This window comes from Eretmochelys imbricata, chromosome 11 (assembly GCF_965152235.1).
Source record: "Eretmochelys imbricata isolate rEreImb1 chromosome 11, rEreImb1.hap1, whole genome shotgun sequence".
In the NCBI taxonomy this organism is placed as follows: Eukaryota; Metazoa; Chordata; order Testudines; family Cheloniidae; genus Eretmochelys; species Eretmochelys imbricata.
The window spans coordinates 26611338-26637099 of record NC_135582.1 but is presented as its reverse complement, the minus strand read 5'-3'; the positions used below and the strand labels follow the sequence as shown (position 1 = coordinate 26637099).

Below are 25762 nucleotides of genomic sequence, written 5' to 3'. Positions count from 1 at the left end.
GAGCTCTACTCAGTGTCACTTTTCTGCTCCCCTGATTCCTGGGACTGTGGAGGCAGATCCAGCCCCAGCTATAGTTAGAGCAGAATCAGGAATGCTCTAAACTATGCCTGGATGTCACAGCCCCCCAAAAGCCACTGAGCAGTCATGAATGGCCACAGTGCCACACTGCTCTGGGCATGCCCCCAAAACAAGAACTGCTACATTTTTTTCTCTTCTTCAGCACCCAGCTCAAAGTCAATAATGTGAATTACTACGGTCATACTTCAAGGATCTGTCAGGCCCTGACTTTTTGTGTTTTATTTATTCACTTTTTTTAAAAGCTGCTATTAATACAAATTATTTCTATAACTTGAAAAAACACATGAAAACAACTCATTTAGGTTTGAGCATTCCCTGCAGTGTTTGCAACTTAGACAATTGCTTGACAGCATGAAAAGCAGAAAATGAAAACTGACTACTCTATTAGCATTGTCCAAACCAAGCAAAATGCAACAACCTCCTTCTCACCCCCTGAACCATCCCTTCTCCTCTTCACCAGATTAATGGAATAAGCCATTTGAAATTTGCAGTTTAAAAAAAAAAACAACTTAAGTTGCATTTAGTAACACAAGTAGATTCTTTTATTTTAAATGTAGTTTTTAAACTTGGCCACGTATCTTTAAATTTCCTGGCTAAGCATCACAGAAACTAAAATGCTCAACCAAGTTCTGGTATTTGGGTTTGATTTGTAGCTAGTCAGGAGGAGACTGTGTGCATGCGTGGTGAGAAGATTTTTTATAAATAAAACAAAAATCTCCCACCACACACTTTTCCCCAAAAGTCAAAATTTTTAAATTCTAAAAATTTCATTGAAATTCAAAAAAATTTTGAACAGCTTTAGTTTGATCTACTCTGAGTTTGTAATTAAAAGAATTGGTTCAGAACTGGTTAAGTAATTGTGGAACCAAAGTAGAAATTTTGAATTCCTTGATGTTCTGTCTCCATTACGCACTGGCACCAGAGTAACTACATTGATGTACTTACTTACTAGTGCAGACACAGTGCACAGTGAAGTGAAGATGACACGGGTTATACTTATCTAGTAAATTAATGGAGTAGCCACACCAGCAAAAAAACCCCACTTCTTATCAGTGCAGCACATCTACATTTGAGGTTTGCACATTTTGCAAATTTCTCTAATGTGGATAGGGCCTAACACCTCTGACATGATGCTTACAAAACACTTGACAATGGTTAAGCAGCTAGTCTGCTATGACTGCTACTTATGCCAATTATTTCCCTGTTCCCTTCTTCTCTTCATTCCCCTTCTTTCTTTCCTCCACCTGCTGTCTTGTCATATGCTAAATAACTTGAACTAGAGACTGTCTTTTTACTAGATGTGTACAGCTTCTAGCACAATGGGACCACGATTGGGCAATCAAAGTCTTGATTGAGTGACTTGGTTTCTTTGTCCAGATCTAGTTTTTTATACTTGCACACGTTTGGATAAGCGTTGTACCACTGGAGCTAGTAGAAATGGCAAAAATAGCACTGACTTACCAACAAATGCTTTGCCATGCTGTGATTAATAAGTTAACATCAATGACCAGACCAACATCAATAAATGACTTATCTCTAGTGTGAAATGATCAATGGTTATTAAGATAACTTCCCTCATCATGTCATAAAATTTCCATTCCGGAGACAGAGTAGGCTACGCCACTTAATAATAAACAGTTCATGTAAGAATCACATTCCTGTTTCGTTGCTGTTGAGAGATTATAAAGGAAGTTCAGCAGGGCACAATTTTATTTCACAAGTTCTAAAACAATTCAAATGATGGGGTGCCATGGTGATGATTTATCAGCTATGCTGTGAAAATAATCTGTGTAAGTATCCGTGCAAGACATTCCATTTTAATAATACACTGACAGTTATGCAGTGGCTTTCATCCAAATATCTCAAAGCATTTGGACAACTGTATCTAGCCAGGAATCACTTGCTCAGCCAGGTTGCAGCGTACTGGCACTTAGCTGCTGGGCCAAAGTAATCTCAGAGAGTAAATAATTTGGTAAATTGACCAAGGCATATTAATGGACTGGAGAATGAAGTTGCCCTCCTATATTTTGGCAATATAATTGAGTTAAAAGAAAAAAATTTAAAGCATATAGTTATATTCTGAAGTAGCAACTCTAAATATGGTAACACAAAGTTCCACATTTATTGTGTCAGTGACTTCCAGATCAAAGTTACTCAGCTGACCAGTTATTAACTGTCATATTCTAGGATCTGAAATTCAAGTAATGTCTTTTATGGCCCAAGCATAATGATCATTAAGAAATATTCCCCATATCAAAAACTATCTTATATTACACATGTACCATTTTTAATAGGGTTGCATAGATGTAACAGAGTGAATTTGGTCCTGCAACTGGAAATTAAATAAAAATTCTATGGATGATGCAAGTACCAAAAGAGAATCCTGCTCATAGCTGTGCTGGTTTTCTGTTCTAGTGAGATTAAAAACTTGAAAAGAAAATTAATATAAAGCATATATGACAGTTTTGTCAAAAATGCTGATTTGTTGAACCCAAAATGTTTTGTGAAGACATTTCAGGTTAGACAAACTTTCAAGAATCACCTCAATTTCATTCATAGCTGCTGATCCAGGGGACATGTTTTATTTCAGAAACATCATGTGTCAGTGTGTCCAAAATTTAAAAATTTCAGAATCTCTTTGCAGGAAATTTCCAGTTTCAGCCAGATTTAGTTCCGAGGTCTTTTGATACAGGGTGTTTAGCAATAGTGTGCTCCTGCAACATGGAAGCAGTGAACAGAGTGTCTCTGAGAAGATGACCGCTTCTGCAGTTCAGTTTGTTTGAGGGCTTCTTGCACCTGCTTTGTAGCAGATTTGATTTTGCCATTCATTATTGTACTTTTGTGCAGATGATTTCCTAAAGACTCACTCATTATATGCCGATACAGTTTCTTCTTCCCAGAATAGTTCTTGTTGTAGAACTTCTTATGTGCCTCTTTCTGAACACTTTTCCTTTGTACTTATGTGTCGATGACAATACAATGAAGTTCTTAGGTTATGTTGCTGGCAAGACCAAAAAGCAAACTTCAATTAAGAATGAGCTAATACATGAAAAACCCCAGCAAAGGCTTGCCCATTTCATCTATAGCAAAAATATGCTGCCTGTAGCCACAGGGTTCAAGGCAAACACAAGCAGCAAAAACAACCCACACAGGATATTACATAGCTTTAATGTGATTAGACGAATGGTTTGCATGCATGTATGACAAGAAACATTCTCAGCAAAAACCACACAGTATCCAAGAATGCTTAGTGCCTAAAGGAAACAGCAAACTTTCAAAAAAGAAACCAGAGAAGAGCCACAAAATAGCAGAATAAGAGCCGTTCTTAAGGGAGGAGAAAAAGTCAAAATCAATGGACAGAACGTAACCATCCCCCAGCCTCTTCCACAATTGATAGGCACCTGGCTAGAGTCCAAGTCATTTTAGTCAGTGTGATGGAACTGTACAGTTAAGTAAAGCTACTAACTGCCTAAAATAATAATTAGAATTTTAAAATTTCAAAGAAATAAAGCACTTTTAAGAGACCGTGCGTTACAAAATATGCTAGAGAGGATACATTGCTGGTCCTACCAGTAGAAGCCCCTTTGCTCATTTGAAATCCTCGTGACTAATTTAAACTGTTAGCTAATAGTTTTTCAATTGAAATCTGCCAGAAAAATGTAGAAAATATAAAAAAGCGAATAATATGTTTACAAAAAACTTATGTATTAACATCAACATCAGCATGGAGTTAACCATGTGAAGTCGTCAGCACACTGTCCCAGCGCAATCCAGGCCACATTTACTAGAGTTTAAAGATGATGAATCTGCTGAGAAAGGGGGATAATCAGATGGCTAGGAATTTCCAGCCTTTATAGGAAACAAATTTGTGAAGCAGTCATGCACACAAAAAGGGGGAGGGGGGCTCCAACCAACCACATTTCCTCCCTTCATGAGCAATTCCTTTAAAAAAACATTTTCAGGAGCGTCATACTGGCTCCACCTGGTGCACAAATATTGAAGAACTTTCATGGTTCTCACTGCTTGACAAATGTTTTTAACTAGCTTCACATTCAAGGAGCTAACGTAAATCAATGAAGAACGTATGAACAAACTATATCTGAGTTGGGATATTTAGCCACAATCTAAATATACAGACAAAAATTCCTAGATGAGGAAAAAGCCACATGAACATATCAAAGCTGTACACAGAGATAAATGCTTACGCAAAGCTGAGAAAACAGAGAGGAGAGGAAACATTTAAAGCCAGCAAACTGATAAAAGGATTAGGCTTCACAGATGCATACATTTTAGGGTCAGAAGGGACCACTGTGATCACCTACTCTGATCTCCTGCATAACACAAGCCATAGGACTTCCCTGAATTAATACCTGTTTCACATCCAATAGCTAGAGTCGAATTAGAGCATATCTTTTAGAAAAACATCCAGCCTTGATTTAAATATTTCCAGTGATGGAGAATCCACCACAGCCCTTAATTAGTTGTTCCAATGGTTAATTATCCTCACTGACAAAAATTTGTGCCATATTTCCATTCTGAATTTATCCAGCTTCAACTTCCAGCCATGGAATCTTGGTATATTTGTGTCTGCTAGAAGGAAAAGACCACTATTACCCAGACTTGGGTTCTGTTCCTGCTTCTGCCTCTGGCCTGCTGTGACACCTTGGACAAATTACTTCACCTCCTTGCCTCAGTTTCTCCTTCTGTAAACTGGGGATAATGACACTGACCTCCCTTTGTGAAGCACTTTGAGATCTACTGACGAAAAATGCTATACAAGAGCTAGATATTAATGTAACTATAAGCAGCCCTTTTGTCCACAGCATCATATTGTGAGCTCATGTTAGCTGATTAACCACCATGACCCCGAACTCTTTTTCAGTCAATGCTTCCCATGAGAGAGTCCCCCATTCTGTAAGTATGGCCTATACTCTTTGTTCTTAGATGCATTATTTTACATTTGACCTTACTAAAACACAAAACATTTGCTTGCACCCAGTTTACCAAGCACTCCAGATTGCTCTGTATCAGTGACCTGTCCTCTTCATTATTCATCACTCCCCCAATATTTGGGTCACCTGCAAACTTCAGCAGCAATGATTTTATGTTAGGTAGCATATGGACAACCAATCTCTGAGGTTGGATCCTCCATCTAGAAACACTCAATGATAATTTCTCAGTTACTAGAACATGGAGACCTGTCAGTTAGCCAAATTTTAATCCATTTGACACGTGTCATGTTGATTTTGTATTGTTCTAGTTTCTTAATCAAAATGCACGTGTGTTAAAACTGCAGCGATGCTTGATGTAGCGTAATTGCCTCTATTGCATATCCTGAACGTTGCTTGTATTGTATGATCCTAGGGGGAAAAAACCCTTCTTGAAAGTCAGCTTTGCCATTCACGCCTTTGCTTACAATGCGGTAAGATCTTCACCACCACTAAACATCAATGAAAGTCATACTACATGAACTAGAGCTGGGTGGAATTTTTTTTCTGAACACAACATGTTTTCCATCAGAAAATGCCAGTTCATCAAAACAACTTTTTTCATAGGAAAGGGTCGGTTTTGATGAAAAATTTTCAGTTGAAAGATTTTGAAGTTATCAGAATGTTTCAGTTTGACATTTTTAAAACAAAAATTCTGGTTTTCTGGTTCAAAACATCTGGTAAAAAATATGGTAAAATATGGTAAATAGTAAAAAATATGGTCAAATTCGAAATAAAACATTTCAAAATTATCAAAACAAAATGTTTTGATTGACCCAAACCAATTACCTTTGGATTTTTGGTTTGTGAAAATTTGCAATTTTGATTCTGCATCCCAATTTGGCATGGGAACATTTTTTTAAATCTCCAACATTTTTGCAGGATTACAAAATTGTTTCCCACCCGGTTCTAATATAAACAACCCAATTCCTCTTTCACTTTCCTAGCAAAAACATACAGCTAATCTCAACATGTTGGCCAACACCGATCCCCTTCCTCCGGCTAAACGGCAGAGTGGCTGAGGCATTAGCCCACTGCCATATTGTTCTCCCTTCTCTTTACAGCTACTACCACTGCTCTAGCTGCTCGTGTTATTGAGTTTGGTAGAATGTGGTGCAAGAAATTGAACGTTGCTGTGTAACAGCTGCAGAGGATTAAAACAGAGGATGGTTCTCTCTGAAACTTGTTCTGCTTGCTGGCTGGCTGGAATTACAGTCACCTTAATTCAGTACTGGATAAAGCCAAAGCTAATCAAAGAGCAATTGCCTAATTTCACCTTCCTTCATTTTGCATCAAGAACACTTTTCATCAGCATTTTTATAAGACACCAGTTTTTGTAAATCCTACAAAGTTTCCAAATTGCTGCTTTTTGTTCCCCTTTGGAATGCCACTTTCCATAAGCAGCATTGACTGTACATGCTTTAAGCTAGGCCTGTATTGCTACAGGAATGACCTACCACGTCTCCATCTCTGAAGTGGTTTCTCACCTTTATGGCATGAGATTTGCTTCTCGAAGTTCACATTCTGAATGGGGTCCAGTAGACATCTTCATCACCCAAGCATCTAGAATCACTGAACAGCCTGTTTTTGCATGTGTGCAAGGGCACACATGCAAAATAGTTGCTCTTAAACTTTTCAGCTACATAACATTACCTCTGGGTACCCTGGGTATTCTCTACCCTAAATATAGGGAATATTGCAAACAATGAGGGCACACTATATTATCCAAAGCAAAAATGGAAAGTTTGCAAGGGCAACCACTGTACATGGGGAATCCTCTCTATATAACATATGGAATGTACAAAACTAAACCCTAGTTTAGCTTATATTTGTAACAGTTCAGTTTACATAAAAAACATCCACAATGGGAAGGTTGCTTGCACGTTGTTGTAGCTGTGTTATTCCCAGAGAGATAAGGTGGGAGAGGTAATATATTTTATTGGACCAAATTCTGTTGGTGAGAGAGACAAGCTTTTGAGCTACACAGAACTCTTCTTCAGGTCTGGGCATAATGAAAAAGAGCAGATAATCTAAACCAGCAGCTTGCAAAGTGTTCTGACAGTGCATTCCTTCTCACTACAATGGTTATTAATGTTCTTCATAATTAAACCACCAGAAAAATAGATTCCATACAAAAGCCTTCACAGGTTTTCTAAAAACAAGAATAGGAAATAAAAGGAGCGAATGTTGAACAGCAACAGATTTAAAAGTCATCTTGAACTCACTGTTTATTTCATGTTCTAGCAGTAACTGTTGTTTGAGATTCCTCCTCCTCGGATACCATGAACAGCTGTTGGAGAAGATGCTGGGTAATGGCCAGGGCGGATAGGCTTGGCTGTAGTGTGAAAATCAGAACAAAATTTAGCACTCACTTTCTGCTCTAGAACATCACTGTACTGTTATAAAAGTAACTGTTCTAGGCATTTCCTGACAGCTACAATAGTTTGGGCCAAATTGTGGCTGTGGGGAAAGTGGCAACTTCCCTCACCCTGCCAACAGCCACATGCTGCAAAGATGATCATTTGCACCTGTTTTCTGCCAGTGATCATCCCTCTATACAACCACTTCCTACATTCTGCTTCTGGAAAAAGAGCTTCTCAGTGCAGCTGAGTGCGGAAGACTGTACATGGTGACCACTGCTTGGCTTGGCCAGCCAGGTACTTGCATGTGCCCACTACTATGGAGGAGAGGAGAAGGTATCTTTGGGGGACTTTCTGGAGGAGGCAGAATGAAAGTATATGTGCTCCGTGCTGCTCCCTCAGGTTTTCTGGTGCTCCACCACAAAATTTGAAAACGGTTCCACAATGAATTCCACTTTAAACACCACGTGGCTGTGTGTGCAGTCTGTCCAGTGTCCTGGTAACATCAGACATCCCCAAGCTGCACAGCAATTACATTTTAAAATAAAGTGTGTACAGAAGTGAGAGGATGAGAAAGGGAGGAAGAGCAACAAGGGGGATAGAAGAGACAGTCCAATTTAAGAAAGGTCGTTAGAAGTACATAAGACACATTAAGCTATCTAAATCAGTAAACAAATATCTGAGGAGCTTTATCCTTCAGGTGGGTTCTGTTCTACAAAAGTGAGGTAACTGAAGTGTCCCTGGGTGGGGCATGCACATTCTGTTCGGGGAGGCTATTCCCTTGCCTCAGCCCTTCAGCCGGAGGCCCCGCCCCACTCTGCCAGAAGCCCCACTCCACCCCACCCCTCCAAGCTTTCATTCTGCCTCCTCCAAAGCAGTCCAGAGGAGCCCCGAGTCCTGGTCACCCAGACCAGTCCGGAGGAGCCCCTCGCCTGGGGCACCTTAAGGAGCCCTGAGCCCAGCCGTGGCCTGGCCCCAGGGCTGCAGCAGGGAGCATTAGCAGAGATTTGGAGAGGCTTAGCCTTCCCCAGCCTTCATTACCCACCGCCCATGGAAGTGTCCTTCCTGTAAGGAAGGGTGCACTGGTGAAATACAGCTGGGAATCCATAGTTTGCCCTGGAAGCCTTCTACTATCACAGCACTTTTAAAACCTACACAAAGTTTGTGAACAACCCAATACCTTGTTTGCTTTATGTCCTTACCAATCTGAGCAGAGTGTGCTCTCCTTGCCATGTTCTTGGCTCTTACAGCCTCTTTAATGCGATCTACCTCCTGCTGGTAGCGTTTGCGGTCCCGCATGGCATTCTCCTTAGCTTCCTTCAGTGCACTTTCCAGAGTCTTAACTCTCTCTGCTGTAGCTCGAAGTCGTTTTTCCAGCTTAGGAAGCTCACAACGAAGATCTGCATTATCACGTACCAACTGTAGTAGGAATAAGAAGAAATGGTATTACTCCTTTTGCAAAGCCATATGGTCTAGTGGATAAGCCATCATGACACACGGGGATAGAAGATTTCACTGTCATCCTTAAGGAAATGTACTGGGACGAAACAAATAGGGTTCTGTAAAATTCATTGTAAAGTACACAGGAAAGAGGAGGCTTTTTCAACTATAATGATTTAGGGTTTGGTATTCTCTTGTTCTTCCACCGAAAACCTGAAAGTTTTGTATGCGGTGTTTTAATAGCTGTGTTGGTCCCAGGATACTAAGAGAGACAAGGTGGGTGAGGTAATATCTTTTATTGGACCTACTTCTGTTGGAGAGAGAGAACCTTTTGAGCTACACAGTGCTGCTCAAAGAGAAGTCCCGTAATGAAAGTTTTGGATATGCAAGGAAAGCAAGAGTCAAACCTCTTTCAGTGACAGCTGTGTTTAATTTGTAAACCTCAACACCATCTTTAGGAAATAAATCTGCCTAAATTTAATTTCAAAGATAAATAAATCAGCAAGCATAGCTTGTGGTCCAGATTCATACAAGATCAAAGTAGAGATGCTCTTTGTGTTCCATATCCTTAAACTTCATGCTACTAACAACAAGACTGTTTCATGTACTAGACTGCCTTCAGCACTACCTTCTTGAACTGTACCATCATCAGTGGTTAAATGCATGTGAAACAGAGCCTAGTCTCCCATTTCCTGTCAGCTCTTTCTTCCAACCTCAGTAAGGATTTAGAGCTTGTTGAATCAGTCTGCTGCTGCTGAAACCTCACAAAGGGGAAAAAATGATCAAGCAACAATGAATTCATTAACCTTCAGCACTCTGACTACCCACAGATATTTAACATAGGGGGAACACCTAGTTTTCTGTGGTTTCAGATGAACTACTGGAAGCGAGTGGGCATTCCCCATCACAGAGGGCGGATGGGTTTCTGGCTGCCAGGAGCTGGGCTAGCATCAGGACTCTTGGGAGGAACCAGTCCTTAAGCTGCACAGAGAACCCTACATCTTCTCTTCCATACTGCACTCCACTTCCCCCTGCTGTCAGTTCCAGATTTCTCCCTCAAGCCAGGAACCACTGTTGGCAAGATAGGTCATACCTGCAAACCCGTCTAGAGACAGGAAAGAACAGTCATAGAGCCAGCAACAGAGGAGAGCAGGGGGGAACAAAGGGACAGGCCCAATGAGGGATGTGTGTGTGCTTTATTCATCTCTAGTCCCTACATAAAAGGGCACTGAAGATAACTATCGGTCTTGTTTTTTTAAAATGTTGTACTGACACATTGACAAAGTCTTGCCCAAACAATTACCAAAGCACATTAGACTGGCATAAATATACACAAATGTATATTTATGCCAAGCATCACATATTCATGACACATGCATTCATTACACAAACACTGTGAGTATAGGAGACCAACTCAGACTCCGATTCACTCCTGATGCAATGAATTTTAACTGAATATCATGGGTATTTTGGCAATTTAAACATTATTTCAATCAATCTAACAATATCTGAGGCAAATTACCGTCAATAAACTATCCTGGGGTAATTATATAGATAATTAGTCTCAGTTAATTACAAAATCATCCATCAAAAAAGGTAAATTAAAAATGTGATTTGGAATCATATAAAATAGTAAAAAGTTAACAGGATTCTCCTAGGGCTAGAATTTCAGCGAAGACCATGGTTAAAAATTAACTGAAGGAAAACTACTAAATGAGCCCACTTTCTATTTAAAGAGTGACTGCTAAAATCGAAGCCAGAGGTATTAGTCCCACCTGTTTGTGAACCTTTGTAAGCTGCTCCAGGTTGTTCTCAAGAAAGGAAATTTTCTGCTTCTGAGCAGCACTTCCTCCTCCATCATCGCTGTCCAGTTCAACACTCTGCACAGAGACCAAATTATAGAATTAGAGCAAAGCCTTTGAACCCAGGGAGAGGGGAAAGCTAGGGTTTTGTTGGGGGTCTTGTAAGTCCCCAAAGGGAGACTACTTCTCAACAAACAGGTCAAAAAGACATTGCTTTTTCTGTTCATTTTGTGTTCTCAACAGCTACATTCCCTCAATATGGAAATTAAATAAATAAAAACTGTCACAAAAAAAACCTAAAGGATCTGGAAAGGGGAGTGCCGTGAAACCTTTTGACTAGCTTTCATGTTGACAAAAATTTCAGTTTGTCTGTGATAAAAAATACCTTAAATTCTGCTAAAAATCATATGTCGGAGGTGCACAATGAATTTCTCAAATTTATTTTGCCTGGGGAAAGATGAGGAGTTTTGAACCATAAAAAAGTACCACAGCCCACAATTCTGGCTCAGGTCAGCACAAGTTTTAGGTGTGGGTTTGGGGCAGTTCTGGTTCACTAAACTCTGAGTCAGTAACTGAACTGATAAGAAAAGAAGTACTTGTGGCACCTTAGAGATTAACAAATTTATTTGAGCATAAGCTTTTGTGAGCTACAGCTCACTTCATCGGATGCAGTGAGCTAAGTGAGCTGTAGCTCACGAAAGCTTATGCTCAAATAAATTTGTTAGTCTCTAAGGTGCCACAAGTACTCCATTTCTTTTTGCGGATACAGACTAACACAGCTGCTACTCTGTGAATGGATAAGTGAGATCAACCTATTTCACTGAATAACTAGTTAGAGGAAAAAGCCTCAAAAACAGGAGCTGAAGCAGAATTTGATTTTCCTAGACAGATCTGAGAGCACTCCAAATCCCACTCTCCCAGCGTACAACCAGCAGGGGAACAGCAAGCTCTCAGGCTCCCAGAAACCAAGGTAACTGGGCAAGGTGTAAGACCATTGATAAATAAATTACAAGTCTGCTGGATTTACACCAGGAATTATATATACTAAGCAATATAATAGCCTGGCAAGATTTTTACTGGGGGAAAGGGGGAGATTGTGTTAAAATAAAATCCAAGTAAGATTTGAACTTACTTTTTTGACTCGAGTGGTGAGGTCTTGAACAAAGAGTTTTCGTAGGTTGTGGAGGGTCTGAAGTTCTCTTGCCTGGAAATAGAATTTAAACAAAAAGTCAGTAAAATTTTTGCAGACACTGTTGTAAACTTTCTCCTCACATAAGAACATGTAGGGTAAATTATAGTATAAGTATATATGCAGGTATGCCTGAAAATATACATATATCATTACTGTTTAAGTAACTTTAAATTAATGAATTGCATTAGTTGAAAGAAGGGCATGAATTTGGGATGTAATTGGTGTGTGGGAATCTGATGGTTTCACAAAAGTGATTATCTAGTGTGAAACAGTACCTCTATCACACCTCACTTTACTGTCCATAATCATTTCACATCAGCCAAAATTGAACTGATTGTAAAAGGGGGGGAAAAACCATCACAATGAGTTAAGGCTTAGTTCATGTGACTAAAAGAAAGCAATTGTAATTAGTAAAAAACCCAAACCCTTGTTTGTACATGTTCTGTCTCACTCAGTCACATCCCCATAGTTCACTGTTTTTTGCTATGTGTCTGCAGTGACGTTCTGAAAACACATCTAACAAACTGAAGAAAAAAATAAATCAACCAGAAAGACAGTCTCAAAAGCTGGCTGTGGTAACATGTACCCAGCTATTAAATGATGCTTAAATCATTGAGCCTTGGATTCATGCTATAACAATTTTGCTGATCAAACCTATGCACTGAAAGATGGTGACATTATACAGGCCCTTAGATACCAAGGTGATAGGTGCCTTATAAATACCACAGGTTCATTCCTAATCTTTCAACACTACTTAATTTTGCTAAACTTCAGCATAATAGCCACTTCATTCAAAGAGAAATGCGAGAGGCGTGGCACAAAAAGTCTTAATCCTTTGCCCATTCTGTGAAGGGCAGAGAAACCAGTTACAGGAAGGAAATGTGCATAACTATTTGGATAAACAGTGAATTCCAACCCATTCTCCACTTTTTAGATGCTGCACTAGTATGAAGGATATGCCCCAAGTTGATAAGCACAGCCTTTGCTTTTCTATCTTATTTTCCTCTTCTCACACACTGAAATTTGAACTGGCCACTCAATAAATCAGGAGCAATAAGGCTATAAGCTTTTGGACTGCCACTTCTTATCTTTATCACTTACTGGGAAAAACTAGGAAGTGATTCTGAACCCAAAACAGGAAATGTTACTGCAAAAGGACGGATAGAAGTGCTTACTTCCAATTATCCACAGACCCAAAAAAAACAAAAATCAGTAGAAAAATGTGATGTACAATTATCCACATATACGGTTGTATTCATAACACATACCTTACACTGTTCTAATACAAACATACAGGTGGACATTACTACCCTCTGAAGGGGAAATGTAATTTAGAGCTAGACAGAGATTATTCTTATCCCACAGCTCTTATCCAAAGCAAGGGGCAGCATGAGTCCCTCTACTGCCCCAGAGAAACTCAGTCACAATTCCTTCCCTGGTTCCATCCTGAAACTAAGCAATCCGCTACTGATTACTTCCCTCACCACACTGGCTCAACTGTGCTGGTGGTCGGTGGGGGGCCAAGTTAAGGCTATGCCCATTCTCTAGCCCTGCTCACCTACCTGCACAGGACAGGGAAATAGCAACCCCATGGAGACAGTTCTCCCCTCCACACAGTGACCTAGGAGGCACACCGTGCTTGCAAGGGGTTTACAGTCCCTTACTTCTTTGTTCACATGGGAAAGCCTCAATCTTGGACTAAAATGGCACATGTTGCATATAATTTGTTTTACTTGATTCTTCCTCCTGCTGCAGTAATTACCGATTGAAATTTTGATCATTGCTAATATTTTAATATAGCTGCTGCAATGCCCTCCGAGATGCCATGGGAATGAACAAAAGAATGCATGAGTGTACAACAGTTTAAGTAGTTCCTTGAATTTAAACAAAAACATCATCTGATATAAATCAGTGCAAAATGTCCATGTCCTACTGCTTAAAACTGAGCTCCAACTATATCGCTTACTCACTGAATAGGACAATATCGTCACAGGTCATTCTTACAATTCTTGAGCAGTATGAGCTGCAAGAGAACTCATCTGAAATCAGGAGGGTAGTTAAACACTTTTTCTAAAATCAGGAAATGTTTATATCAAATTATATATATTTTATATATGAAATATGGGTGCCTAAAGTTCAGCTTCAAAATAAAAATAGCCTGATTTTTGAGACTGCTCCCAGGGTCAACACAGCCTTAATTTTAAATTACGCTCCAAAGGAAAACAAACAAACAAACATACGTAAGCAATTATGCTTCTTGAATTCAAAATACAATATTTTGCACAGAGTTAATCAACAACTTATATAGTAACTGGAAGAATTACTAAAAAATGAAGTTCTGTAAAAAGTTTAAAAGATAATGTTTACCTTCTTGAGCAAAACATTTCAAGGAAAAACAAAACTGGCTAGAGCCAGACAAATTGTTGACAAGGGCTGAACAAGTTTCACCATACAGCTCTGAATACACACATCTTTCCTGAACTACCTCTGACATTTCAAACTTGAGCAGAAAAAACTGCGGTAGTTTTGGGGCACACACCAGTGTCTACCTGGGATTATGAGAAACACTACCAGATTTATTTTTCCTTCAGATTCAGTTTTCAGAAGTAAAAAGCTAGCATGTTAACCTACCATACAATCTACTCCTCCTTCATAGGCTGACAGAAATGTAGGGCAGGAAGGGACCTCAGGAGCCCCCTGTCCTGAGGCAGAGCCAAATACACCTAGACCATCCCTGACAGGTGTTTGTCCAACCTCCAGGGATGGGGATTCCACAGCCTACCTTGGAATCCTATTCCAGAGTTTAACTATCCTTACAGTTAGAAAATTTTTCCTAATATAAAACCTAAATTCTCCTTTTTGCAGATTAAGCCCATTACTTCTTGTCCTACCTTGAGAGGACATGGAACTCAATTGATCATCTTCCTCTTTAGAACAGCCCTTAACATATCTCAATATTTATCAGGTCACCATCAGTCTTCTGTTCTTAAGACTAAACATACCCAGATTTTTTAATGTTTCCTCATACATCAGCTTTTCTAAATCTTTTATCATTTTTGTAGCTCTCCTCTGAACTCTCTGCAATTTGTCCATATCTTCTTAAAGTATGGCACCCAAAACTCGACACAGTACTCCACCTAAGGCCTCACCAGTTCCAAGTAGAGTTGGACAATTAAGTCACTTGTATTGTAATCAAGAAGAAAACCACTATTGTTTCAACCAGCCTTTTACCTCTTCCAAAAGTCTTGTATATTGCACAAAGCCAAAGTAAAAGAGTTTCACAAGAAGATTTCGTAGCACTGATCTGAAGACAGAACTAGTTCTTCAAAAGAAGTGTCCTTTCAGTACGGATTGCAGAGCATAATGCATTTTATATAGGATTATACTGATTGCACAGTGACAAAGTACTAACATCTCTGAGAAATGCAATTTAAATTTATTAATACATTAGTTATGACATATTAAATCATAAATATCAAATATTGAAAAACTTGTAAAGTGAGCCATTTGAGATGAGTATATGTAGGATCAGAAGTAAACAGATTAGTAAAATAGCTTTAGGAAATTTAGAAATAAGGTCTAACCTAGAGATGGGCAAAATGTGGGTTGGTTCAGATCCTAAACTTATTCAAATCAAGTTCAAGACAGAAAGACAGTTTGGAAATATACTACTTTTAAAAACTTATTTCTCACCTAAACCGGTCATTTTCTTGCAAAAACACTGTAGGCAACAAGCACACATAAAAAGGCTGGCAACAAATCATTGCCCTAAGCCCTTGCAAAAAAGCTGATGTTTTAGTTATAACATACCACAGTTTCCTCCAGCCCTTTAAGATCTTCTCTTGCTTGTTCCCTTTTATCATTAAGCAGTCTAAAAAGAGAGACCCTTATGTAAGCCAAGCAACAAACCAAAATCATGAAAATAAAAACATGAAATAGAATAGCATCAGTCAAAGTTTTCAGATTTGGGTGGAACATTTGCACATCTGAGTAAAATGCACATCTGCCTGTTTGCATGTGCAATTACCCAGCTGCACACATACATGCAGGCTTTTTCAGCAGTAATGACTGAGCCACCATCTCCATTTTTACATAGATCTCTTAACTGTATTTGAAAATTTAATCTTCTATATTTTCAGGGAAGTCTGAGAAAGAGCCCAAATAAGCAACTAGTCGGTTTTCTTAGTGGCGGATTGTTTGTTTTTATAGTACAATAAGCCAATCTTCAATCTTGAAATGAGCAAGACATTTTCAGTTTATCTCCTTGCACAAGATAACAAAACCGAGCTCTGAAAAGCTTATTTTGGAATATACCAAAACAAAAAATAACCATGACATAACCAATATGATGTGCCCTGTAATTTGTAGGTTAGCCTGGTTATTGGGATGGTGTTTTCTGTATGGGTATTTTGGTGTAAATGCTTCTCACTAGGAGACAATCTGGGATGAGTCGGGCAAGAAGGAAGACATGGCTCAAGATGGTCAGCTTCCACTTAAGAGTTGTTAAGGGACAACACCATAAATATTAGCTCTGGTGACTCTGGCATGGTCCTTGACAACCTACAGAACTGGTCTGACCAGGATGGTTCAAAGCTGGCCAAGACTTGAAGTAGCCTCCTGGAGAACAAAGAATCCTTATAGGGTTAAAAAGGACTATCCTGAAGGTGTAAAGGGGGAAACCAGACAGACACACTCAGACTGTACAGGTGTCTGAAGAAGCTAGGCCTGCCTCAGTTTCCATTATGGAATGGTAATACTTTAGGTAAGATAGACATGTTTACATGTTGTAGACTTAAAATCCACTCTTCTCTAAATGTTTTGATCCAGTTGTTAAAAATGCTTTGTTTTAAGAAGGTTGCTGGTCACTAGGGGCAGGTCTTCACTACCCGCCAGATCGGTGGGTAGTGATCGATCTATCGGGGATCGATTTATCGTGTCTCGTCTAGTCGCGATAAATCGATCCCCGAACACGCTTCCCATCAAGTCTGGAACTCCAGCTCGCAAGAGGCGGAAGCGGAGTCGACGGGGGAGCGGCAGTGGTCGACTCGCCACCATCCTCACGGCCAGGTAAGTCAACCTAAGATACATGGACTTCAGCTACGCTATTCGTGTAGCTGAAGTTGCGTACCTTAGGTCAACTCCCCTCTCCCCCAGTGTAGACCAGGGCTATGTCACTTGTCTCTGAAACCCAACTGGATCTCCTGAGTGATATTCCATCTTCTGTGGTATCTATATGGCCTTCTCCATTCCCATAGTATCCAAGCACCTCAGTCTTTAGTGTATTTATCCTCACAACACTTCTGGGAAATAGGCAAGTGCTATTATCCACATTTTACAGATGGGCAAATGAGGCAAGACAGGCAAAGTGACTTGCCCAAGGGCACACAAGAAGTCTGTTGGCAGAACAGGGAACTGAACTCATGCCCCCAGATCCTAGGCCAGTGTCCTAACCACTGTACCATCCTTCCCCTCTAAGCAGCTGGTATACAAAGGGTAACAATCTAAGAATGGAAGAATTGTGTGATTTCACCCAAGACAAATAAGGCCTATCACCTGAGCAGGTGCACTCAAAGAGATCAGAAAGGGATCAGAGGTGCAGCTAGCCCATAAGTATGACAATATACAAGAAACAAAGCTTAAAGAGATCAGAGAAGGAGACTGCAAACTTACATGAGCTTTTCCAGTTTCATTTCTCTTTCCTGATCCTCTATTTTCAATTTATCATAATCGGAGCTCAATTTCTCTTGTTCCAATTGCAGCTTCTGGTTCATACTGAAATGAGAAGGGGAGAAACCTATCCAGCTTGATACAGACCATTGTAGGTAAAACACTTAGAGAAACCTTCACATCCAGAACAGAGTTACCCACAGAGAATGAACCTGCAGTTCCGCTGAAAAATTCTTGTATTTACACTAACCATGAAGGATCATTAACTGGAGTAAAAGCCTTAATTTAAATATCTGGGGGAAACAAAACATACAAACATCTTTTGTCCCCTCCCTCCACATACTCTTTTTATACCTCAAGGGCACAACCTGTACTTCCAAAACTTTTCTGTTTTCACATTTCTCATTCTCCTATTATCGTGCCTCATCCCTTTTATAAATGCAGTGGAAAATATGAGCATTACATTGGGATGAGACAGATTTAATTATTTACAGAACCAAGGATATAGCAGTAAGAAGCACAGTGCCCCGCACTGTACTTTACATCATAATTCTATTGAGAGAGAATTCCAGTGCAGAATTATGCACTAGAAGTACAGACGTGGCTTCAGTATGTTTTTGGGATACTTCATTAACCAATATATAATGAAACTGGTGATGCCAAGAAAAAACACCCCAAGTACTGTAACAGGAAGCAGCTGGAGTTTACTGGCTAGTAGTTGTTTGAAGAACCAGAAAGGCTGTGGCAGGACCAGTGACCATGACAGGTGTTCAGAGTCTTTATTTTTCCAATTTGTTCTCATCCACTATTTCTATTATCTATAAGCCTTTAGGCATAACGTTATTCTGTCCTTCTTCCTCCCCTCCACTATTCTTTTTATTGAAGTAGATATAAAATAAGGAAAAGGACAGTTTAATCCATAATATTCTACACTTTTCTGTCCCTTTATCTTCAAATCAGTACAGAATAGTTATATCGGTACCTGTACATGCTGGTTTCTAAGGCCAGCTAGTGCTAGTAGAACTCTTGAGATACATAGGTATGGATGGAAGAACAATCTTACAACGTCATTAGAACAGTATAGAAAAGGGCTAAATGACAGGAAAACAATGAGCAAGCATACTCTCGCATTTCATCAATGATTTTCTGCTTCTCTTCAATCTCATCTCGTAGCCTGGACAGCTGTTTCTGGTGGGCTTCCCTGTGACTCTCCATCTGTTGCTCCAGTGCTTTCTGCAGTTTGAAAAACAGAAACAGTGTATTTCAATAGTTTATCTGCTTTTACTAATGCCTCATCCTTTCTTTTCTGTACATATGAGCTAAGTCAAACCTATAGTTTTAGATTTAAAAACTAAATCACAGCAGAACTTTACTCAATATACTGATTTACATAGACAGTGGTACCATCTCTTGCACCAAGTGCTTGACTCATGACAATGCAGCTGTCTTATGTGGGGAAGCCCTGATTTCTCTTTCTGTGGCTTTGAAAAGAACATGTACAGGAAGATGCCAGGTGTGTGTTACTAAGCATACCCCAAGAATTACAGCTGCTCCTGCCCTCTTCTATACCATTGTACCCATCTGTTTACCAGGAAAATCTTTTTACCGCTGTAGTTGTGCAGATGAAGAACACCCAAAGGGGGGAAAAAAGCAGCTTACCCATGACACTACTGCTGAACTCCTGAAGCTAAAGATATTTCAAGTATTTTGGAAAGCTACATTTTTATTCTCTCTCTTTTTGGCTTGATGTTACATAGGACTTTTTTCCTCACACCAGCCATGGAATAATTCTGCATGGCTATTTAATGTAATCATTAATTTAGGTTTTTGAATCAGAGGTCAAATTCTTGAAGATCAGTTACTATCCCTGTTAAATACAGGATTTTCCCCCCACTTCACACAAACTAATCCTCATCAAAAAAAAGTACCAGTTCTCTACATTATTGCTTAATATTTCCTCCTTGCCTTCTACTTGCAGACAGGAAGGATAAATATCAGAAAATGTGTTTTAGCTTTACAATTCATTAGGTCATTCTGAGGAGGAGGTACTCAACATTCTTTCCAGATGATTGGGCAATTGTTTTTATATGATCTGGCCTTTTCTTATTAAATTCCAGTATAAAAGCCATATTGATCCACAAGGCCTGATTCACCACTTAACTAATTTACTTCAATAGATTTCCACTGGTATTAAACTGAAGTAATGCAGAGGTGAATCAGGCTCATTTTTGTGTGTGTGTAGGTAAGGAAACCATTTCCAATTACAGGTGCTATATTAGGCATTGTGGCACCTTAGAGACTAACAAATTTATCTGGGCATACCCTTTTGTGGGTTAGAACCCACTTCATCAGATGCATGGAGTGAAAATACAGGAGGAGGTATAAATACATGAAAGGATGGGGGTTGCTTTACCAAATGTGAGGTCAGTCTAACAAAGGAGGTGCTGCAGTCATCACAACTATGTCGGAATATGAACAAGAGGCTGCTAGACAACACTCTCTGACATGTTTCAGAGTAGCAGCTGTGTTAGTCTGTATTCGCAAAAAGAAAAGGAGTACTAGTGGCACCTTAGAAACTAACCAATTTATTAGAGCATAAGCTTTCGTGAGCTACAGCTCACTTCATCGGATGCATCCGATGAAGTGAGTTGTAGCTCACAAAAGCTTATGCTCTAATAAATTGGTTAGTCTCTAAGGTGCCACTAGTACTCCTTTTCTTTTTACTCTCTGACACCACATTCTACAGGCCATTACCCTCTGACTCCACTGAGGATTACCAAAAGAAACTACACCATCTGGTCAAGAAACTCCCTAAAGAAACACAGGAACAAATCTACACTGACGCACCCTTACAGCTCCAACCGGGGTAGTCTACCTGCTACTCAAAATCCATAAACCTGGGAATCCTGGACGCCCCATCATCTCAGGCATTGGCACCCTGACAGAAGGATTATCTAGCTATGTGGACTCTCTCCTCAGGCCCTATGCTACCAGCACTCCCAGCTATCTTCGAGACACCACTGACTTCCTGAGGAAACTACAATCCTTTGGTGATCTTCCAGAAAACACCATCCTGGCCACTATGGATGTAGAAGCCCTCTACACCAACATTCCACACAAAGATGGACTACAAACTGTCAGGAACAGTATCCCTGATAACGTCACGGCAAACCTGGTGGCTGAACTTTGTGACTTTGTCCTCACCCACAACTATTTCACATTTGGAGACAATTTATACCTTCAAGGTCAGTGGGACTGCTATGGGTACCTGCATGGCCCCTCAGTATGCTAACATTTTTATGGCTGACTTAGAACAACGCTTCCTCAGCTCTCATCCCCTTACACCTCTACTCTACTTGTGCTACATTGATGACATCTTCATCATCTGGACCCATGGGAAGGAGGCCCTTGAGGAATTCCACCAAGATTTCAACGATTTCCACCCTACCATCAGCCTCAGCCTGGACCAATCCACACAAGAGGTCCACTTCCTAGACACTACAGTGCTAATAAGCGATGGTCACATAAACACCACCCTATACCAGAAACCTACTGACCGCTGTACTTATCTACATGCCTCCAGCTTTCATCCAGACCACATCACAAGATCCATTGTCTACAGCCAAGCTCTAAGATACAACCACATTTGCTCCAACGTGAAGCTGCAGAACTGGAATTAATTTCCAAAGTGGATACCATCAGATTAGGCCTGAATAGAGACTGGGAGTGGTTGGGTCATTACAAAACCTAAACTTAAATTTCCCCAATACTAATTTCTCCCTACTGTTACTTACACCTTCTTGTCAACTGTCTGTAATGGGCCACTCTCTTACCACTTCAAAAGTTATTTTTTCCTTCCCTTAGTATCCTGCTGTTAATTGATTTATCTTGTTAGACTGACCGCATACTTGGTAAAGCAACCCCAATCCTTTCATGTATTTATACCTGCTCCTGTATTGTCACTCCATGCAACGGATGAAGTGGGCTCTAACCCACAAAAGCTTATGGCCCAGATAGATTTGTTAGTCTCAAAGGTGCCACAAGGATTCCTCGTTATTTTTTGCTGATACAGACTAGCACAGCTACCACTCGAAAACATATTAGGCACTGAATTTCTTTCCTGGGTTCAAATGAAGAAGTGGATTTACTAAAACCTTTTAAATTCAATTTGTACAAATCTTTCAACTGAATCTTTTCATCTTTTGAAGTTAGCTCAACTTCCAAACCATCCACCTCCAAAATTTTGGCTATAATGTACACCCCAGCTTTACGTAAGTGGCTTAACATTATCAAGCTCTTCCCTTTCAAATCAGGAAAGTCACTCCTGCATGGCATGTAGGTTTCCTAATGGAAGTTTATGGCTCTGATAGATTATAAAAGTTTGTTAAAAATTATTGGGCAACATGTGTGCATCCGAAAGCAGAATTTGGACCTAACTGTCAATTTGACAAGTGTTCTTGGTGAGAAACAATCTATAATTGTGGCCTGCAATGCTACCTTCATTTCCTCTGCATCCTGAAGCAGGGTCAAATGCTCCTTCTCTTTATCCTGGAAGCTGACTTCATGCATTTTTTCTGTTAATAGTTTTAAAAAAAAAAATTAAGAATTAACCAGAGACTTACTCGACACACTCAATCTGAGACCATTAAAAAAAAAAAAATCACTACAACAGCTTTTTCTTTCCAGAAGCAGACAGAGAACTTCTGCGCTCACTTCAGGAATATCATATATTACCCATCTCTGATATGTTTTTAATGGTAACAAAATACATGGGCACACTAACAGTCATTTGTTGAAAAAGACTCACATATGGCTATGCAGGGCTCTATGTGAAGTGACATGTGGATAACCCATCCATCACCTTCTCCACTTATCACCAGGTCATACCCCCTCCATATGCCTACAACTCCTTCCCATTCCCAGCATCCTGATGTCTACTTGTGACCCTTCCCACTCTCTTTAGGCCATGGTGACTTCCATCCTTTTCTTCTACCTTTTCAGGGGATCCAAAGCATCTGATGCCACACTTACCCCTAGGAATAGATGGGGAAGCCTGAAGGTGGAGACAAAACTTGCCAGAACGTTAAATAATGAATTCTCTGATACAGCCTGCTGCTCCTGGAGTCCGAAAGGACCCCCGACAAGAAATATGGGGTGATGTTCTGGTTGGCAGGTGTATGGTGGAAATCAGGACCCATTGTGGCAGTGTGTGCTACAGAGGCTTAGGGACACTAGAGAGAATTGCTCTTTCAATAAATTTTGCATATGTTGTCACAAAAACCTAATTTGCAATCCATAAAATGAAGCCCATGTATTTGAAGGATATAACATAGCAGCTAGGAAAGAAACATTTCACCCAGGATCAAACAGTGAGCAGTCTCCCCAGTTGTAAGCAGGCAACCCACAGGGCTTGTATGGGTCAGCAACTAGGGGGATTATTCCAGCTGGACTGAACTCCAAGAACATTACAATACCATGGAGGGCCTGATGCTGTTTCCACTACATGAACTAGGCTGCTGTGGCTTAGCTTTCATAACAAGCACAGTGTGTACTGCAAGTCACTGAAGTGTGTGACAGTGACTGCGTTGTTCTGTCCTAGGACTGAATACTAAGCATGCAGGACAATTTATTAGGAGAATGGAGGAAATCATTTGTTGTCAAGTTTTCACATTCAGGTTTCCCAATAGTAACATCCATGCAGCCTCTTCAGAGCTGCTTTTGCTTCAAAGAGACCCTGAGCAATGCCTAGGATTAGGCAAACAAATTAAAATCCCAGCTATCCAATCTGGCTCAGCCATGTCATCCTTCTAGTAATGGGATGAATTAATGGCAGGTGGGCAGGGGCAACCATTATTTGCAAGGAAAGCCACAACAACATGCAGGATCCCCAGAAGGTTGAGAATGTGCCAGTTGGACAGAACTCAATTTTCTAGCCTGTAGAGACAAAAAGTCTATGACTAGAGGCCCCCCACAATTAAATTACCCTATTTTAAGAACAGTACCTTGAGCACGCAACTTGGCCAGCTCTTCATTAAGCGAGTCTTGTGACTCTTCTAGGTGCCTTCTCTTCTGTTCCATATTTTGCATGTAATCTGTAAGGGACTTGATCTTTGCTTCATGCTTTAAAAAAGTGAATAGTAAGCAGATATAACTGGCAAAGTTTGTTATTTAGAAAATCAGGTGCTTTCTTCCTATAAAGATTAGGGACGTGTGAAGCTCTCTGCATCCAGAGCTACCTACTAGGAGCACGTGCTGTACAGGATCTAAGATAGATGTAACACCAACACAATCTTAATTCTTTGTGGCCTGTGGTTAACACTATGCAGCATGACAGGGATTTTCACAGTACCATATGGAATGCAGGACCAGCTTGTTATCAAACTGCAGCAATATTTTAAAGTCAAATTCACTTAACATTAGGATGGAATATATAATTGAGTGGCTTCCTGGGCATCTCAAGCTGTACTGCTAGGAAACCAGATGTGTTGGTCAATAGCAACACTGACCATTTGCTCCTATTTTTTGTTAGCACATCTTTAAACAAGAAAGGTCACTTTAATTAATAAAAATAGCAGCTCACATTTCAAAAGTAAAAAGAACAAAATATATTTTATTTTGAAACAAATTCTATTCCTAATTTCTGAGTTAAGAGGGGCCTGTGTGGGAGCTATTACAGTTCTACTGATGAGATCATTTCATTTTAAGAAGACCTGCCTCAGCATGAAGAAGAGGTCTAGATTTTTGAGTTCACATTATATTTCCGTGTTAAGGGCAAAAGCTTGAAAGGTTCCAAGTACCTCCTAACCTTAATGGGAGTTGAAAGAGTTCAGCACCTCTCAGGAGTGAGTTCTCAATGAAAAGTACATGTCAAATCCACATCTATCATGGTGACAGTCTGCTAGATTTCTAAGTTTGACAAGAAGTGTTTGGAATACTCATTCCCCAATGTGGGGAATTAGAGCAACACATGGCAGAGAGACTCAATTTTAAGGGCTCAATTTAACAGTCCAAACCTCTGTTAACTGTTACTAAGTTTCCTTCTAGGCTTAAATACAGATAGAGCCTCAGCATGGTCTTATTCACAGGGCTCCCAGAATGACAAGAAAAAAGTTCACAGGCTTGAAAGAATTAATCTGGTTGGTTTCCACACAGCACTAAAAGCATTCAAACGCCAAAACAGAGATATGGACCATCAGTCTCAGCACAGTAGTGAGTTCCACTCCCACTGCTGATCCTGCCTCATTCAATGGCTTCTGGCAAGTCACTTAACCTTTTTCCTCAGATTCTCTATCTTTACAGGGGTGTTGAGGGGAATAATTAGGTAACATTTGTTAAGTGCTTTGGACATGAAAAGTGCTATGTAACTGTTAAGTATTAGCAGACTCCAGTACAGAATTTCATTGATTAAAAAAAAGCCCTGGGATCAGATCATTCATATGCATGGTTCATTTCCCATTTCTGAACAAATGATCTATCCAGTCACAAATTGGTCTCATGTCTTTCTGGAACATTTAGAAGCACGTTACAACTTCTGCCTTTCCTTATCAAGATCTACAGCAAGTTCAATGGCTTGGAGAGCCACAGCAACTGCAAAACTGGGCCTGTCCCTACTTATATTTTAAATGATAAACTCCAGTTTTTTCAGACTAAGTGCCAGCAAATTACAAGTGGTGGCCTCACAATCCCTCCCCACAATCAGGGAACATGGAGATGACCATGTGGAATCAACAAAACCCCACCATATTGGCAGTAGCTGGTATTCAGCACATTTCCTTTCCTTTTTCCCCTTTAGGATCACAAAAAGTCTGACCCAGAGGGGAATCCTCCAAGCTCTTTTTCTGGTCACACAACAGCCACCAGGAAACCCTGCTGCTCAGAATTATATGGTACCATTCTCCATAGTTTTAACAGTATCATTTCATATACCGAACTGTAGATCTGCTAATGGAATGAATGCCTCTCCCGGCATGTTTTACGAATGAGCTGGATATTTGTTAATTTCATTTGCATGACATTTTTTTAAGTTAAAGGCACAGTGTTAAAGGTATAGAGTTGCAGAAATAAAGTTGTTTCTTCAGCATGTGTGTATAAGCTGTACTTTACAGTGTGAGGGCGACAGAAATCTACAGCCAAGCAGGCATGCTCTCATCACTGAGAAGTAGCATGTTTAAGAAGGTCGGGGTGGAGGCAGGAAATTTCAATGAAGAAGAGGGTAAATCACTGAGACTTATGCCG

At 40.0% G+C, this 25762-nt stretch overlaps 1 protein-coding gene across 2 annotated transcripts in view; it reads right to left on the bottom strand.

Moving 5' to 3' along the window:
• The window catches only part of KIF5C (kinesin family member 5C), a 147541-nt gene that overhangs the window by 25349 nt on the left and 96430 nt on the right, over positions 1–25762 (bottom strand). For both annotated transcript variants that reach the window (XM_077830224.1, XM_077830223.1), the window contains exons 17-25: positions 23530–23647; positions 22025–22101; positions 18651–18760; positions 17531–17632; positions 15671–15731; positions 11801–11872; positions 10642–10746; positions 8629–8845; positions 7292–7401 (exon numbers count right to left, since the gene is read on the bottom strand). In XM_077830224.1, coding sequence (XP_077686350.1) covers positions 7307–7401; positions 8629–8845; positions 10642–10746; positions 11801–11872; positions 15671–15731; positions 17531–17632; positions 18651–18760; positions 22025–22101; positions 23530–23647 — 957 coding nt within the window. In that variant the 3' untranslated portion in view covers positions 7292–7306. The remainder of the gene's footprint in view (positions 1–7291; positions 7402–8628; positions 8846–10641; positions 10747–11800; positions 11873–15670; positions 15732–17530; positions 17633–18650; positions 18761–22024; positions 22102–23529; positions 23648–25762) is intronic.